General features: G+C 35.0%; 6 protein-coding genes across 10 annotated transcripts in view; 1 reads left to right on the top strand and 5 right to left on the bottom strand.

Annotated features, from left to right (window-relative positions):
- Positions 1–59: 59 nt before the first annotated feature.
- On the top strand, positions 60–1,691 carry LOC105269406 (leucine-rich repeat-containing protein 15-like). Its single transcript, XM_011309601.1, has one exon. It carries the CDS (start codon positions 161–163, stop codon positions 1,496–1,498), a length of 1,338 nt encoding a protein of 445 aa, XP_011307903.1. The 5' UTR covers positions 60–160; the 3' UTR covers positions 1,499–1,691.
- On the bottom strand, positions 1,617–6,555 carry LOC105269407 (putative fatty acyl-CoA reductase CG5065). Of its 2 annotated transcripts, XM_011309604.1 has the most exons (6): positions 6,078–6,555; positions 5,723–5,995; positions 4,406–4,654; positions 3,985–4,328; positions 2,602–3,198; positions 1,617–2,370 (listed from the first exon to the last, which is right to left on the bottom strand). In XM_011309604.1, exons 2-6 carry the CDS (start codon positions 5,921–5,923, stop codon positions 2,271–2,273), a joined length of 1,491 nt encoding a protein of 496 aa, XP_011307906.1. In that variant the 5' UTR covers positions 5,924–5,995; positions 6,078–6,555; the 3' UTR covers positions 1,617–2,270. The 2 variants fall into 2 exon arrangements, with proteins under 2 accessions (XP_011307906.1, XP_011307905.1); XM_011309603.1 differs by having other exon boundaries at positions 5,723–6,555.
- Positions 6,556–8,054: 1,499 nt separating this feature from the next.
- LOC105269404 (insulin-like growth factor-binding protein complex acid labile subunit) lies at positions 8,055–10,321 on the bottom strand. Of its 2 annotated transcripts, none has more exons than XM_011309597.1 (2): positions 10,290–10,313; positions 8,055–10,227 (listed from the first exon to the last, which is right to left on the bottom strand). In XM_011309597.1, the coding sequence occupies exon 2, from the start codon at positions 10,036–10,038 to the stop codon at positions 8,671–8,673; it is 1,368 nt and encodes a 455-aa protein (XP_011307899.1). In that variant the 5' UTR covers positions 10,039–10,227; positions 10,290–10,313; the 3' UTR covers positions 8,055–8,670. The 2 variants fall into 2 exon arrangements, with proteins under 2 accessions (XP_011307899.1, XP_011307900.1); XM_011309598.1 differs by having other exon boundaries at positions 8,725–8,864; positions 8,950–10,321.
- A 781-nt stretch (positions 10,322–11,102) lies between these two features.
- On the bottom strand, positions 11,103–12,626 carry LOC105269401 (leucine-rich repeat-containing protein 15). The gene has a single exon (XM_011309591.1). It carries the CDS (start codon positions 12,537–12,539, stop codon positions 11,202–11,204), a length of 1,338 nt encoding a protein of 445 aa, XP_011307893.1. The 5' UTR covers positions 12,540–12,626; the 3' UTR covers positions 11,103–11,201.
- A 132-nt stretch (positions 12,627–12,758) lies between these two features.
- On the bottom strand, positions 12,759–13,690 carry LOC105269402 (uncharacterized). 2 transcript variants are annotated; one of them, XM_011309592.1, is made up of 2 exons: positions 13,273–13,690; positions 12,759–12,856 (listed from the first exon to the last, which is right to left on the bottom strand). In XM_011309592.1, the coding sequence occupies exons 1-2, from the start codon at positions 13,526–13,528 to the stop codon at positions 12,783–12,785; spliced, it is 330 nt and encodes a 109-aa protein (XP_011307894.1). In that variant the 5' UTR covers positions 13,529–13,690; the 3' UTR covers positions 12,759–12,782. The 2 variants fall into 2 exon arrangements, with proteins under 2 accessions (XP_011307894.1, XP_011307896.1); XM_011309594.1 differs by having other exon boundaries at positions 12,759–12,853.
- An 84-nt stretch (positions 13,691–13,774) lies between these two features.
- The window catches only part of LOC105269403 (leucine-rich repeat-containing protein 15), a 4,561-nt gene continuing 3,359 nt past the window's right edge, over positions 13,775–14,976 (bottom strand). Inside the window, exons 2-3 of one of the 2 annotated variants that reach the window (XM_011309596.1) lie at positions 14,412–14,931; positions 14,219–14,249 (exon numbers count right to left, since the gene is read on the bottom strand). In XM_011309596.1, coding sequence (XP_011307898.1) covers positions 14,438–14,931 — 494 coding nt within the window. In that variant the 3' untranslated portion in view covers positions 14,219–14,249; positions 14,412–14,437. Of the gene's footprint in view, positions 14,932–14,976 lie in introns of both variants that reach the window. The other variant, XM_011309595.1, reaches the window with a different exon arrangement.

Here is a 14,976-nt window from a genome sequence, read left to right as displayed (position 1 = left end):
ACTTCTAAATGAACTGTCATGCCTTGACCCAAGTCAAAGTCATCAGAAAAGCATCTGATCAAGACATAAATTAAAATCTTCCAGCAGTGGTAGGTCTTCAGTTATCAGTAGTCTTGAGTTAGAAGCAGACCGGCATCATCGAGTGGCAATTCGGAACGCAATGAAGACAATCAGCGGATTAATCTTCATCCTTCTCGTATCAATCGCAGCCGGCAATAATCGTGAAATCTGTTCTAGAGTCGATTGGGGTTTCGAACTCTGTGAAAAATCTGGCATAATTACTCGAATTACGGACAAAGACACGTCTTTCAAAAGTCATCTTACCTTGGAACTGGTGGGTGATACAACAATCGGTGAAAATGCCTTCAGTACTTCTGAACTTGAGATATTACGTCTTTATCTTCCAAGCATAAATACTGAAGACAGAGCTTCTTCTCGCTATTTGGTATTATTTCCAAATTCACTCGCTGGTTTACCAAACTTAAGAACTCTAGACATCGACAACGCCAACATCAATTTGAATGGGGTCAACCCACTACTTCCAGTTCCATCATTAAAGAATCTAGAAATCAATAACGGCAATCTGACGGAAGTGCCAACTAAAGTCCTACAGTCTCTTCCACACCTCACGGAACTATCGTTGAGGGGTAATAAGATAAATGCTATTCATGCTAATGATCTCGACAATCTGGCATCTCTACAGGAGATAGATTTGAGTTTCAATGAAATTAAGAACATCCAGCCAGGTTCTTTCGAAAAACTCGGAGCACTAAGGGTTTTGGATCTATCTGCCAACGCTTTTCCAGCTGTGCCTGAACTTCTGAAAGGTTTGACGATGTTGAAGACACTCCATCTATCTGATTGCTTCGATGATAATGGATTTCAACCACACATTCTTAACGATGTACCGAACCTTGACCTGTTGCAAGTGGCTGCCAATAATATAACGACACTGACACCTGGAATGTTCGATGCTGTCTGGCGGTTGCGTGACCTATCACTATATGGTAATAAAATTCGTGAAGTTCCAACGGGAGTGTTCAACCGGCTCACGTCATTGAAGGAGCTTTCTCTAGCTGACAATGAAATTGAAACGATAACACCAGGCGCATTTGGTTATTTGACTCTCAATAGCTTGATCATGTCTCTCAATCGTCCCTTGAAAACTATTTTAACTGATACCTTCAGGGGCCTTACACTTTTTCGTTTGAGTCTGGCAAGAAATAGTATTTCAGTAATTCAACCGAAAGCTTTCAATTCTTTGCGAGTTACAAGCATGCTAGATCTCTCTCAGAACGCTTTAACATCAGTTGGGGCCCATGATTTTTCCGGGCTCAAGACTAAGGCCTTGGATTTGAGCCAAAATTACATCAACTCCATCAAATCGGATGCATTCATAAATACTGACATCAAAGAACTTGGCCTTTACGGTACTCCTGTTAAGATTACTGACAGAGCCAAGTTGGGGCTTGAAGAATCGGTGCAAATTCTGAAGTAATTTATGAATAAACGTTTGATATTATTCCACAACATATCTTGTATCAAGTTTGATATTTAATATGAAAATATCCTTTAACATAGCATATTAACTTGTTGAAAATATTGTTCTGTCATTCTATCTCATAAATATAACATATTCACAGTGAATTCTTGTGAATAAAGAAATATCATATTGGCGTCAATGAGAATAATTATGTATCGATACAATTATTTATGATCTTTTTAAACTCTAAACAGTTCATGATTGTAAAAACACCGAGTCATTATGTTATATTGCACATTAATTCCTCACAGACTGCGGGACAACACTACGAACTTTTCTTTGAGTTCCCCATTCAATTCAATTTGTTGAATGCACTTGTGATTGATAGATAAAAATGGATTGGTCTTCGAAGATTGATAAAAACTATATTTATTATATTTGTTGAGACCCATTTCATTCCAATGTGGAAGATCCCCAAACAATTTGTGAAGTTCATCGTATGCCGCACAATTTTCTTCCGAATAATACTTGGAGGGCCTTTTCGTGTCCCATCGCTGGATCCTTTGATGGCTATCCCATCGCAGCTGTATGTTATTACTTTTAAGAAGTTTTACCTTTTCTTAGTTGACCAAAAAGATAATTATCAGATTCTTAACTTCCGGTATTGTGGGTGGATACAATTCCACGGGAGAAGATATAATTCTACTTCTCTCTCCACTTTTCATATTTCACTTATCACTTCTCTTCCTTCGATATCAATACTATAATACAAAATTCTTTTATATTCTCATTGATGTCGACTGGATCGTGATTTTATCCAATAATAGACTGTCATAACTGACGCGACTGACATAAAAAGCTGCAGTGATCTCTCCATCCAGTACAAACTAAAATAAAAAAATAGATTAATGATTTATTCCTTTATTTAGTCCTTCCCGCACTGAGAAAAAAAGGCATCAATAAATAATCATTCAATCCATTTTTTCTTCAATTCGAGAATCAAATTGGCCGCTAACGAAAACAATTTCATTTCATTTCCAATTTTAATAAAGAACGTACATATTTAATCGACACTTTTTTTTCTCAATGTACGTAAAGGGAGAAAATAATTCAATTACTTGGCCATCCGTGCTTTAGCTTCCTCTATATCATCCATGCTTTCTTTGAAAAGATGTCTCCTGATGCCGAGGCTGTAAATCTTCACATACAATTTCCAATCGATGATTTTTGGATCGAAGTAAAATAAGTCCTTCTCTTTCTCACTCATCTCGTTGATAAGTCTTTGAACATTGCAATCGTCAACAGCCCACTGACGCAGAGTAAAATAATCCAAAGTTGCCAAAATTCGAGACAGTGTATTATGAATGCGTATCATGCGTCCCTTTTTGGACGTGAACAAAGCAACGAAATCGAGGATATAAGATAATAATCGATGTTGGAATTTTGAGACAATCCAATGAACCAAGTAAGACGATCGATACGTCAAATTTGGATACCTCACTGCTTTCATTAGCGGATACATCCGTGAATATTTCTGGCAGTCATCGAGCAACTGCTTCATTCGCATCGGATTTTGCCGGCCTGTACAGCTGTTGTAAACTTTAATTACACTCGTTCCCTGGTATTTCGTCTTGCAGCCAACGGTTACCAGTAAATTTACTACAAGATCTGATGGTATGATGTCACCTATTTTTTCACCGTCACAAATAACTGACCTGAAACAAAATAAACAATTAAACAGTTTTAGTTTATTAATATCTTTAGTCTTTAATTACATTTGTCATACATTTGTTTGTTGATACAAATCGAATCTATTTATGTACTCCAGGTAAATGAGAATGGAATTAATAAGGATAGACTTTGTTTTTTAGAGCCCCAGAAAGCTTCAACAGTATAATGCCGGTAATTTTGTAGGTCAAGGTTACTTTGCTGGATAGAACTAAAGCCAATGTTCCTGGGAACTCTAGAGATAGGTAAGTTGTTGATAAAAATTTTGGGACAAATTATTAAAACGTGTCTTTCAAAAAATTGTAATTAGAAATTCTCTCGTGTCATTTTTAATGGAAGTTTCATTAGTAACAGGATAAAATTCAAAGAAGTACATGGCCTTGTCCAAAAATGATATTATATTTCAATTATTTCCCGAAAGAAGGTACAGAGCCAGAGATTTGATACTCAAAATATTGGTATCAAAATATTTTCAATTTCACAAATTCAATTCTCCATTAAAATTTCGAAAAACCGTCTAATGGCGTATGAGAAGAAATGATGTTTGAATAAGATCTTGAAATAATATAATATCTGGGCTTTTGCAATTGCTTTCTTTAGTGGAAAAAAAATTCTCACAAAAAACCAGAAAATATTTTTCTCCGTAATTTTCACGGGGAGACGTCTTCCTTATTTTTCCCTTGAGTTTTCGAGCTCGAAGGGTATAAATTTCTTGAGGGGAGAATCGTGAGAATCGTGAGAAGTAGTACAGCAAATTATGATACGTTACTTACCTCAATATGCCCAGAGCTCCATTAGAAATTGATAACGTAGGGCCATAAAAGTTATCGATCCACCCTGGCATTGGCTCCCTGAGCGTTGCTAAAACGATGGACGGTCTTACAATACTTATCGGTAATGTGCCCTTGTGAGCATTCAACATAATCTCCGCAAGGGCTTTCGAAAAGGAATACGTATTGGGCCAATCCTTCACCACATCTTCAGGAATTTCCATCACGAACTCCCTCACACTTTTGTTAAAATCAAGTCTCCCATTCAGAACGGGAATTGATGGGATGCATTCCTCAATCTTAGATTGATTGCAGGTCGAGTACAAAGTTGAAACATGAACGAAAGCCTGTGGAAAATCAATTACATAATTATGTACGTTGCAAACACAACAACGAGAGGAATAAAAATTTTCAAATTACTTACTTCGATTTTTGTCATTCTATAACACAACAGCAACAGCCGCCGAGTCCCGAAGACATTGATTGATAATGCATCTTCCAGACTCAAATCGAATTGCAAAATTGCTGCACAGTGGAATACAACGGAAACGTTCTTCATCAGCTCTTCTCGGTTTGTTTCGGAAATTCCCAAATCTGGTTGGCACAAGTCTCCCTCGATCATAACGACTTTGGACAGTATCCCAGGATCGGAACCACGCAGTTTGTGAAAAATCTGAATTCATCAAATTCATAATTCATTTTAGATTTAGATTAGATTTAAGTATGCGGATGGTCGGATTAGCCTCCCCATCGCCACCGAACTCAGATTAGAGTTATTGTAGCTTCGCTTGTTTTATGCGAGGATTATATCTCCAACCCGGCCTTTCTTGCCAGTCTTAACAGATCCATTGAACCTTTGTTCGCTTCATAATTCATAATTCATTGTGAAAAATTTCTTCAAATTCCATCAAAATGCCATCTGGATTCTCGAAAATTTGGGTTTCAATTCAATTTCAGTTAAAAACGTTCATGAAATTTCTGGTTCATTTGAGAATTGAAGAAATTTGATTAATCTATCGTTCTTTCGATGAAAAGTTGAATTTACAGATTCAACGAGAGAATCGAAGATCATATGTAATTGATTTTTAATTAATTGAATTCAATTAGAATTTCTAAAGCGGATTTAGATCATTTTTTCAATTGCAAAAGAGTTCAAGGGCAATTTTCTAATAGTGCACTGTTAGAAATGTCTTGACATTTCACTCACGAATTATCTGAATTTTCAATTACATGAATTTGAATTCAACTTCAATCTAAAACATTGAATTATTTAAAATCATTAAAGTCATTCAATTTGTCGTCTTCATCTTGAAAGTTCAAGAAAATTAGATTTTTCTTTTTAAATGATAATTGATTTGTCAATCAAAACTTGAATCAGCATCAGATACAACTAAATTTTCATTAGATTTCAAATTCAGGGAAATTATCATTTGAATTTTCAACAATCTTTCGCTTTTCCTGTCCCACATAGACCTGAAAATTAAAGATTACCAAACTATTTGAAAAATCAACTAATTCGTCAATGAAGAATTGTACAAAAATTTCGTGTCACTTTATTGTTGTTAAAAATGTAAAATTTCAAAACTTGAAATGGCGCACGGAAAGAAATACTGAATTATCTGTCCAAAATTAAGAATCCGTGACTTCAATTTTTCCAGTCGATATCGGTGATGGAACTGAAACTTCCGTAATTTTTCCTAAATATTTTTTTTCGTGCAACTGCAATTCTTTCATGACTTACCGGTGTGTTTACTAAATTATTAATTCTCTGAGTCGCACTCTCCCCGCGTTTCGACCGTAGAAGCACATAGATTTTGCCGATGTTGGGACAGGATCTCAGCAATTTTTCAATCAGTAGTTTTCCAATTCCACCTGTGGCACCAGTGATAAGTATCGATTTTTCTTCATAAAAATTCACCACTGATAACGCTTCCGCACACATCTTGGTGTTTCAATGCTGTCATAGAACCTCAACCGGCGAGTCAACGTTTACGACTGTCATGGGTATATGATGCTTTCACCATAATCATGTAATTATTAATAAATTCCATCAATTTTTCAGGAACCCTCTAGGAGTGTATGGAAATTATACTCACGGTAACGGCACGCAATTGCTGTGTGAACGTGAACAAACGTCGAGTGCGGTCAATATTTTATTGAACAGAAGGTTTACTGCCCACTAGAAAATACCCACTGAAGACCGCCTGCCTTGGTTACGAGAATTTATAACAATTGTAAACAGTAATGTTTGACTTGCTATAATATCAGGCCCATCGAATTTTCTCACCCACTTCTTCAGTCCTTAACAAGTACTTCTGCAAATTCAACAACACTGCAACAAAGACTAATCAACATGGAAAATAGTATTCACCACTTGCTGATGTTTGGAATTCAATAATTATTCGTATTGACAACAAACAACTGGAAATTGTTGGAATTCGTGAAACAACATATAGACGCTGCAATTTGTTTGTCCATGCGCCGCGGAATCGTAACAATTCTGTGAGTAGTTACATTTTTATTAACTTGGATGCAACTTTCATTTCTGCATACAACTTTCGTTTGCAGTACCACTTTCATTTCTCAATCATCTTGAAATGGAACGATCGGTTCACACAACTACAACAGTTTACATAAGGAAGAGACATGCAGTGACTATACGTAATATTTACTTCCCGCCACAACTTTGCGTTGTGCGTTGTTCATCAATACTTTATCGTTGTTTAATTTTAAGTTTATCTAAAGTTAAAAGTATTGTTTAACATTTCATTTATTTAAAATCCTGTTTGTGTCCTAGAAATTATAGAAGAATGAGATAAACAATCAATTTGTTTGCGACGTTTATGCATTCTATTTATATTGATTCTCATTATATTGATCTTACTTAATTAATTACTATTCTTGATTATTTATTGGTGAACTGAAAAATTCTTTATTCTTTGTGAATTACTGGCGAAAAAAATTCTTTGACACTTTCATTAACAATAAATTATTTGACCAGAAACTGTGAGAAGATTGGTGATTCATGAAAGTTCATGGAAGATAGATTTCTTATTAAATATTCGATATATTTTAATCAACTGTTAAAAGTACATTATATTTTACTCGTTTTATCATTTAATTGCATAATCATTATTAAGTTTTTATATTAAGACTCTTTTCAGAGCGGAATATGCGCAGTAAACTCCGTCCCAATCACTAGCGACTAAACCGAACTTTCCGCTCAGAGAGAAATTTTCAGACAGATTCTAATGCCGACACTGGAATTTTTATTGGCCAACACGCGAATTTCTCTTGTGCCGATCTGATGTTTTTTAATAAATCTGCAATTTTTTTTCAAAAGCTTTAATCGAAATCCTTAAAATTTAAAATAAACAGGAAACTTGAATATCATTTCAATTTTTCTCATCTTATTAATTTATTTTTTTATATAAATTATGATTCTTCCAATACTAGATTAGATTTCAAAAGATTAAATTAGAGTAGATTTTTTATGAACAATATCATTTGATGCAGACCAAATGTTCAATTAAAAATTTAACGACCAGGTATTGACGAACCAATTATTAATGACCACTGAATTCTAAAAATTGAGCGTATAAACGGAATATGAATTTTCGTACTCGTAACGATTGCCATAAAAATGAAAATAACATAATCAATAATAAGACTGTTCGTAGAAAACCCGATGCAACTCATTTTTCTCGATAATGTCGATATAATGATCCCTTGAGGCTGTAAAATTCAGTTGAATTCTTTGTTATTGATTGACAATGACGGGCAAATGTCTAGGTCTCTATGCATTTTTTATTGATACAAAATAAAGAATTCATATAGAAAAGACCCGGGGAAGACAGAACGCGGGGGCAAAATGGGGCACAGGATAAGATGGAGTGGGGGAAGGGATGAATTAGGGAATTTCAATGAAGTGAATGTAAGAATCCATTATTCAACATTTAAATTTTTCCAGAATTTTATTATATTTAACTGATAAAAAAATGTTAAATTTTAAAAATAAAAAAATAAGAAAAAAATTAAATTAAATTAAATTAATAAATAAATAAAATAAGTAAGAAGGCAACAGTGTGATTAAAAGAAAAAGTGTAATTTGCGAAAAACACTGGGACATTTTTAGATTGTCTCAAACATTTTTCAAAAAAAAAATGAATTAAAACCGCTTTTTCATGAGTGCCCCATTTTGCCCGACTCTCCCCTTCTTTGTATTATATCTAATCTTTTGATAATTTAATATCAATGTTCAAAGATGAATTAAGAACACCATTCAACAGTTATTTTTTTTATAAATACTGATATAAACTGGTAAATCAATAGTTAAACAAATAATTCAGAAAGAAATATAATGATTCGAATGCATAAATTATTTTCAAAATCCGAAAAAAGGAATACTTTTTGTTTCTTATCACAAGGAAGGAATGAAACAAACAATTCTTTTCTCTTAACAAAATTTTATTAATAACATAAATACGACTTCATTTCCAAATCAAAACGAAAACATACGAATCAATTCTCAAATTTTGTTATTTGTTTAAAACAATTCGTATTAGTCCTTCCAAATAAGTTATTTCGTTCAATGAATTATCAAAACACTGACATAATCTGTATTGATTTTTTTTAATCCCAGAGAATAAAAAAATGGCCAAAGAATATCTATTACTTCAACCTGTCCTTCTAAATGGTGACAAGAGCTGTTTCAGATAGACCCCAACTGGGATAATCCGTTATTTTAACGGAATTGAACGAAAGATCCAGTTCTTCAACAACAGCTTCTTTGAAAGCGTCTGCGACAATGATCGAGATTCTGTTTAGCCTCAAGTCCAGTTTCCTCACATTGAGTCCAATAAATATGTCCGTCTCAATATTACCTAAATTAGCACAATGTAAATCGACTAATCCAGCAATCAGGCCGTCAAAAGCCGCCGGTGTGATATTAGGATTCAATGTACCAACCATGGAGATGATGTCGACGGTCAAACCATCAAAAGTTCTATTCTCAATGACTTGTCTCTGTACATGAAACGTGTCAGAATCCATCGGACTCTGGTAAGAAAGCCCAAGATATCGAAGATTGAGCCGCGAAAAAGCATGCGATTCCATTCTCATAATCCTGTTATTATCCAGGAAGAGATACTCCAGCGACTCCAGTTTATTGAACAGGTTCTTTCGTATCCGATTGATCTGATTGTCACTCAATTGCAGCCATTTCAAACGAAGAAGACCATCAAATACTCCAGGTTGTAAAGAACGAACTCCAGTACCTGATATTGTGAGTGCTGTTAGAGTAGGTGTCGCTCGGAAAGCATTGTCATCAATTTCTTTGAGATTAGGGCAGTTCCGGACGTGGAGCTCCAGTAATTTGGGCAATCCTTCAAAAGCATCAGGCAGAAGAATAAAAGAATTCCCAGAGAGATCCAATCTTTCTAATTCTTCAAGTCCGTTGAAGCAACCGGACTCGAATGTTGTGATGTTGTTTGAGGACAAATTAAGGTACCACAAGTGTTGCAAGCTCTCAAAGCCGTTGTGATGAACGACAGTCATATTATTGTGAGATAGTATGAGCGATTGGAGTTTTGGAAAGGACATCAACAGAATCGTGGGTACTTCGACGATATTGCAGGATTTCAAAGTGAGATGATTGAGTGATCTTAGAGGAGTCAAACCATCTCGGTTCAAAGTCAGATCTGTACCCTTCAAGGAAAGACTGTCGAGATCCAAACCAACGAATGATTCTGGTGTCAGCAAGATTCTCCCGTAATTACTTGCCTCATTAGATGTATGATTAGAAGTATTAAAGCTCAAGTGCAAAGTCTTCACCCCCGAACCATCAAATGCTTGAGGGTCGATGATGGCGTATGGAGTTCCGAACATCATGTCAAAGCGATCAGAATTCCCTATTTTTATCACTCGAGTTGTGTTTCCATCGACATTAATTATGCGATCTGATCTATTGAGAGAGGAAAACTCGCAGCTTCTGGTTATTGATAACAAACGGATTGATAACACCAGAGATATGAGATAGATTTCTGTGCTAAACTTCATTACTCCAGTTCTTCTTTTAGTGATTGTTCACAAAATCTTCTCCAATTGTCTCACTGATACTTCAATTATTTATCAATTCATGAAGTAGATTCAGTGACTTGTCTTCTCTGATTGATTGACAGTCAATATCTTCATAGATTTCTTCATCCTTTCGACATCTGAGACTGAGCTATCCGAAACACAATGGAGCTGTAACATAAAGTAATTATTAATTAAATTATTGTCTTTTCTAATTGATCTGTTCTTCATACCGGTCTAGACGAAACTGAAATGAATTGATAATTAATCTCTTATGTAACAAATGCGCATTAGTCTTCCGTAATGATAATCCGTTGACATTTGTAATCATCGAAAATTCTACTCTTGACCTCATGAGATTATCTCTACGGATTTTATGAATGTCATTATTTGATTTCATAGACATGAAACAATCATTTATTAACGATATTAATTTATTATTTCATTATGAAGGAATAAATAGATTAAAAATCATTGGAAATCACAACTAAAAATGTTGGAAGTCATAGAAATCATTTCGAAATGATTTTATCAATAAAAAAACAGAGACTCATTTAAATCTATTTCGTTATAACCGCGAGAATCTAATCTAGAATGTTTGAAGAATAGATAAATTCCTTCAAAATCCATTTTTTAATAACCCAATCATTCATTTAATGTACATTCGTAAATTAACGATTAATATTAATTATTAATACGTGTATCAATGACAAAGAAAACTAATCATTATGATAAATCTTTATCATATGCGCAGAACTCTCGTTTTTATAGCACAATTGACGTCAAATTGAATCGTTATTATTTAATTACCCGCAAGTGATCCGTGGGAAATATGAACCGGCAAATGATACCGCAACTATGGTAACGGGTTTTGCGGAAAGAATTCTAAATATGCACATCAACATAATCCGCAACGCATTCTGTTTCATTGAAAAATAATAATGAAAAATAATAATGAAAAATAATACTGAAAATAATAACAATGAATAGTTCAATAAAAATGTAGATGTCCAGATGTTGCAGGGTAAATCATATAAATAAACAAATAATCACAGAAATGTCAGCCACTTTATTAAAATCTATTCAAAATTTTACAGAAACTTCATGATTATGTGTCATCAAGGAAAAATTATGCCAAGAATAATTTATTCCATGGATATCTCCGCAGATTTTGAAAGGCCCCATCCACTTTTATCTGCTTCCTTAATCGGATTTGATACAAGCTCCAGCAGATTGAGTTTAGTAGACGAAAAAGCATTCGGCGCAATTGTTGTAATTGAATTTTCACTCAAATTTAATTCATCAGCATTGAGGTCTAAGAAATCATCAGCATGGACTTCAGTCAATCTATTCTTCGCCAAATCCAATCGCTGGGTATTTAAATTCCGAAAAGCCCCAGGGTCCAATGTGGAAATGAGATTATCGCTCAGAGACAATCGATTCGTGACATTCAGATCATTGAAGATTCCAGTTTTTATGTTTTCTAGACTATTGAGTGAGAGAGTAAGACTTGTGAGATTCAGTCCGGAAAATGCAGCAGGTTCAATAGATTCAATCGAATTATTCCCCAAATTTAACTGCTTCAGCGATTTGAGCTGGTTAAAAACGCCTTTTGGAATGTGCGTCAAAGTATTTCCCGTGAGGAAAAGGTTTTCCAAATTCTGAAGCGCATCAAACATTCCAGGCTGAAGAGATGATAACCCATTGTACCTTGCATACAGAGCAACAAGATTTGGCACATCCTGCAGCAGAGAGGGCTCAAATCCCATGCCATTGAAAGACTTGGATAGATACAATCTCTTCAGGTTATTGAGTCCCTTGAAAAGCCCAGGCCTTAGAGTAATGTAATTTTCGCCTAGTTCCAATGACTCCAGTTTATCGAGCCCATTGAAGCAACCTTCCTCCAGATGTTCGAGGGCATTATTTTGACTCAAGCCAAGCTTCTTCAGGTGCTTCAATCCAGCAAAAGCATTTGGCTTGATGGTCTGGATGCGATTTCTTCGAAGAGAAAGATCCACTAGTTTTGGAGCTGTTGCTAATGTGTCACTTGGCACTTCGCTGAGCTCACAACCTTCGACAATCAGATGGTCCAGAGAATTAGGGAGACGCAGCAATCCTCCAATAGGATCAATCTCCACATTTTCTAACTTCAAATCTGTCAAATTAGTCAGACTCGCGAGTAGATTCGAAGACAAGGAAACAGAGGGCAGAGGAGTTTCTGGTGCTACGCCGCGACGATCACATGCCAGTGTCAGCGTCTGCAGATTCAAACTGATTAGTGCATCTTCACTGATAATTATATCCCTCTCGATTTCAAGGCTCAAAAATTTACCGGAGAAGATCCTGTGGTCGTGAGTTATTCGTGTCAGGGTATTACCCTTCTTGCAGATTTTGAAATCCAAATTGTTGTCTGTGCAGACTTCATCTTCACCGCGTGCAAATACCAACACTAGAGCTAGACTGATAAGCCTAACTGTATTCATGGTTTAGAAAATTATGATAATTAATTGTGACGTCGTTACTTTCAGGAGAACACTGGATCAGATTGTACGATGCTAGCCATTTATAGTTTGCGGTTGAGACATTGAAGGCCAGCTAGATTGACATTGGAATAACAACTTCTGGCGTCATATTCGTAATAACATTGTAGCATTTTTCTCAACGGAGGATCAAAGTTAAAGATGTCGTGGCATTCGGTCTTCATCTCACGGGGATCGAATACTGAATCAAAACATCTTTATTTGTGGATTATCTTCGCTGACTCTAGACGCTGCTGCTAGGAGTTCATGGCCAAAGTCTTCTGGAACAAATTACATAATTTGATTGTATCGACTTCTGAGTGAAACAGTCAAGCAGATAAATTTTCGACATTTTACAGCGAATGTTGTAGTAAAATATTAATATTTCTATCTCTGGAGAGAGACTCGGACTCTCCTTGTCTGCATCCTCGACTGGAACACCGTAAAACATCAGTTCCTTTACTTTAGTATTCGTGAATGCATTTACTGCAATTGTTGTAATATTATTATTATTTAATTTCAGGTTTTTAACGTTCAGTTGATGAAGATTCTCAACGATTTGTGTGAATTTATTCTCACTCAAATCAAAGTCTTTCACAGAAAGATTTACAAGGACAATCGAAAGCTTTTGGTTCCAATTCTCGAATATTGTTGGCCCTCAGATTTAATTACAGAACAAATAGACCACTGAATGTACCTGTCTCAATGACTCTATCCACTTTATTGTCCAAGAGATAAAGAGCATTCATATTCAATCCGGAGAATGCACCTGCCTCTATCCTTTTAGTATCATTTTGAGCTGGATGAACTGCCTTCAGTGATTTCATGGTGTCGTCCCATTTCGGGTACTCGAAATATGATTTCCAAACAAATAAAATCCAATATGGTGAAGTACTGAGTGCACAAACAAATCGATTCCAATGAATATCTTCATTGCTCCAAGATACCGCCATTGGTCAAACAGCGAACTCTTTAGACGAACTGAGCAGAACGGTCATTAATCGTCCAATTTAATTCAATTTTTTAAATTATTATTGACGCGCCATCGATAGTCTAGTCTGTTTAATAACAAATTATGTAATTATCAAGGCACTTCGTGTGATTATAATTATCGTCGACAATTAAATGATTGTCAATAAAATCAATCTCGACGTGCTGATAATGACTAGTCCGATTAGAATGACTCAGATACACAGACATACACTTCTAGAGTTACACAATTTATTTATCGACAAGACAATAACATTCTGTTTAATACTAACAGTATCAGCTTTTCTCTGTTTTTTTTTTGTAGCAACAAGATTAAGAAGAAATACTTCGTCCGGAAACAACGGTTGTACATCAATCGAATTCTAGGATAAAATCAAGGGATATACTTGGATTTTTTAGTTATATATTTTTTCACTTTATAAAAAATACTGATATTACAAATTGAGACAATTTTGAATATTTTTCAATATATTTTGTTTAACATACTCAATTTCTTAATTATGAGATTATTACATCCATTATTTTTAGTTGTCGTTGATTATATATACCAGATACTTACACTGTACAGAGGACAATGAAGATGGAGAAATTGAGTTGAAAAAAAGGAAAAACAAAAGGAACAATTTTAATTTCCAAGGCCTGTCGACTTTTTTATCCAAATTCAATCTAGTGTGAGTTGAAAATCTATTTGAGAGGGACAGACAACAACAAATTCTGGAATTAATTGTAATATGTCTAAAGATAATATAACTCAACTACAATTGTACTTGGGAATTAATGCCATACTTATTAACTATGTTCAATTGATATTTGTAGAATGCATTTAATAAGGAAAATATTCTTTACTCGATTGTTAATCTTGCTGATCAACATCAGTATTCACTCCATAATATTTTTGTTGTTTCTGGAAGACCCCAAATTGCTCTATCTTTATCATCGATTGGATTACCAAACAGCCTCAGTTTCTCCACCTTAGTATTCTTGAAGGCATTTGGAGCAATAGCAGTAATATTATTGTTCTTCAACCTGAGTTCCTCAACCTTGAGTCCATAAAAATCTTCAGCGCCGATTTGCGTGAATTTATTCTCACTTAAATCAAGCTCCCTTGCAGAAAGGCCATTGAAAGCTCTTGGTTTCAGCTCTCGAATGTTACTGGCGCTCAGATTTATGTCCAGAACAGATAGATCACTGAAGGTACCTGTCTCAATGACTTTATCCACTTTATTATCCAAGAGGTAAATCATATTCATATTCAACCCATTGAATGCACCTGGCTCGATCGTCCCAATCTCGTTTTGGGCCAGATGAACCGTTTGCAGTGAATTCATCGTATTAAACACCCCTTTCGGCACACTAGAGATATTATTTCTAAACAAAGACAGATAAGTTAGTTGTGGACAAATAGAAAACA

This window comes from Fopius arisanus, unplaced genomic scaffold (genome assembly GCF_000806365.1).
Source record: "Fopius arisanus strain USDA-PBARC FA_bdor unplaced genomic scaffold, ASM80636v1 scaffold00069, whole genome shotgun sequence".
Classification (NCBI taxonomy): Eukaryota; Metazoa; Arthropoda; class Insecta; order Hymenoptera; family Braconidae; genus Fopius; species Fopius arisanus.
This window is presented reverse-complemented; position numbering and strand designations above follow the sequence as displayed.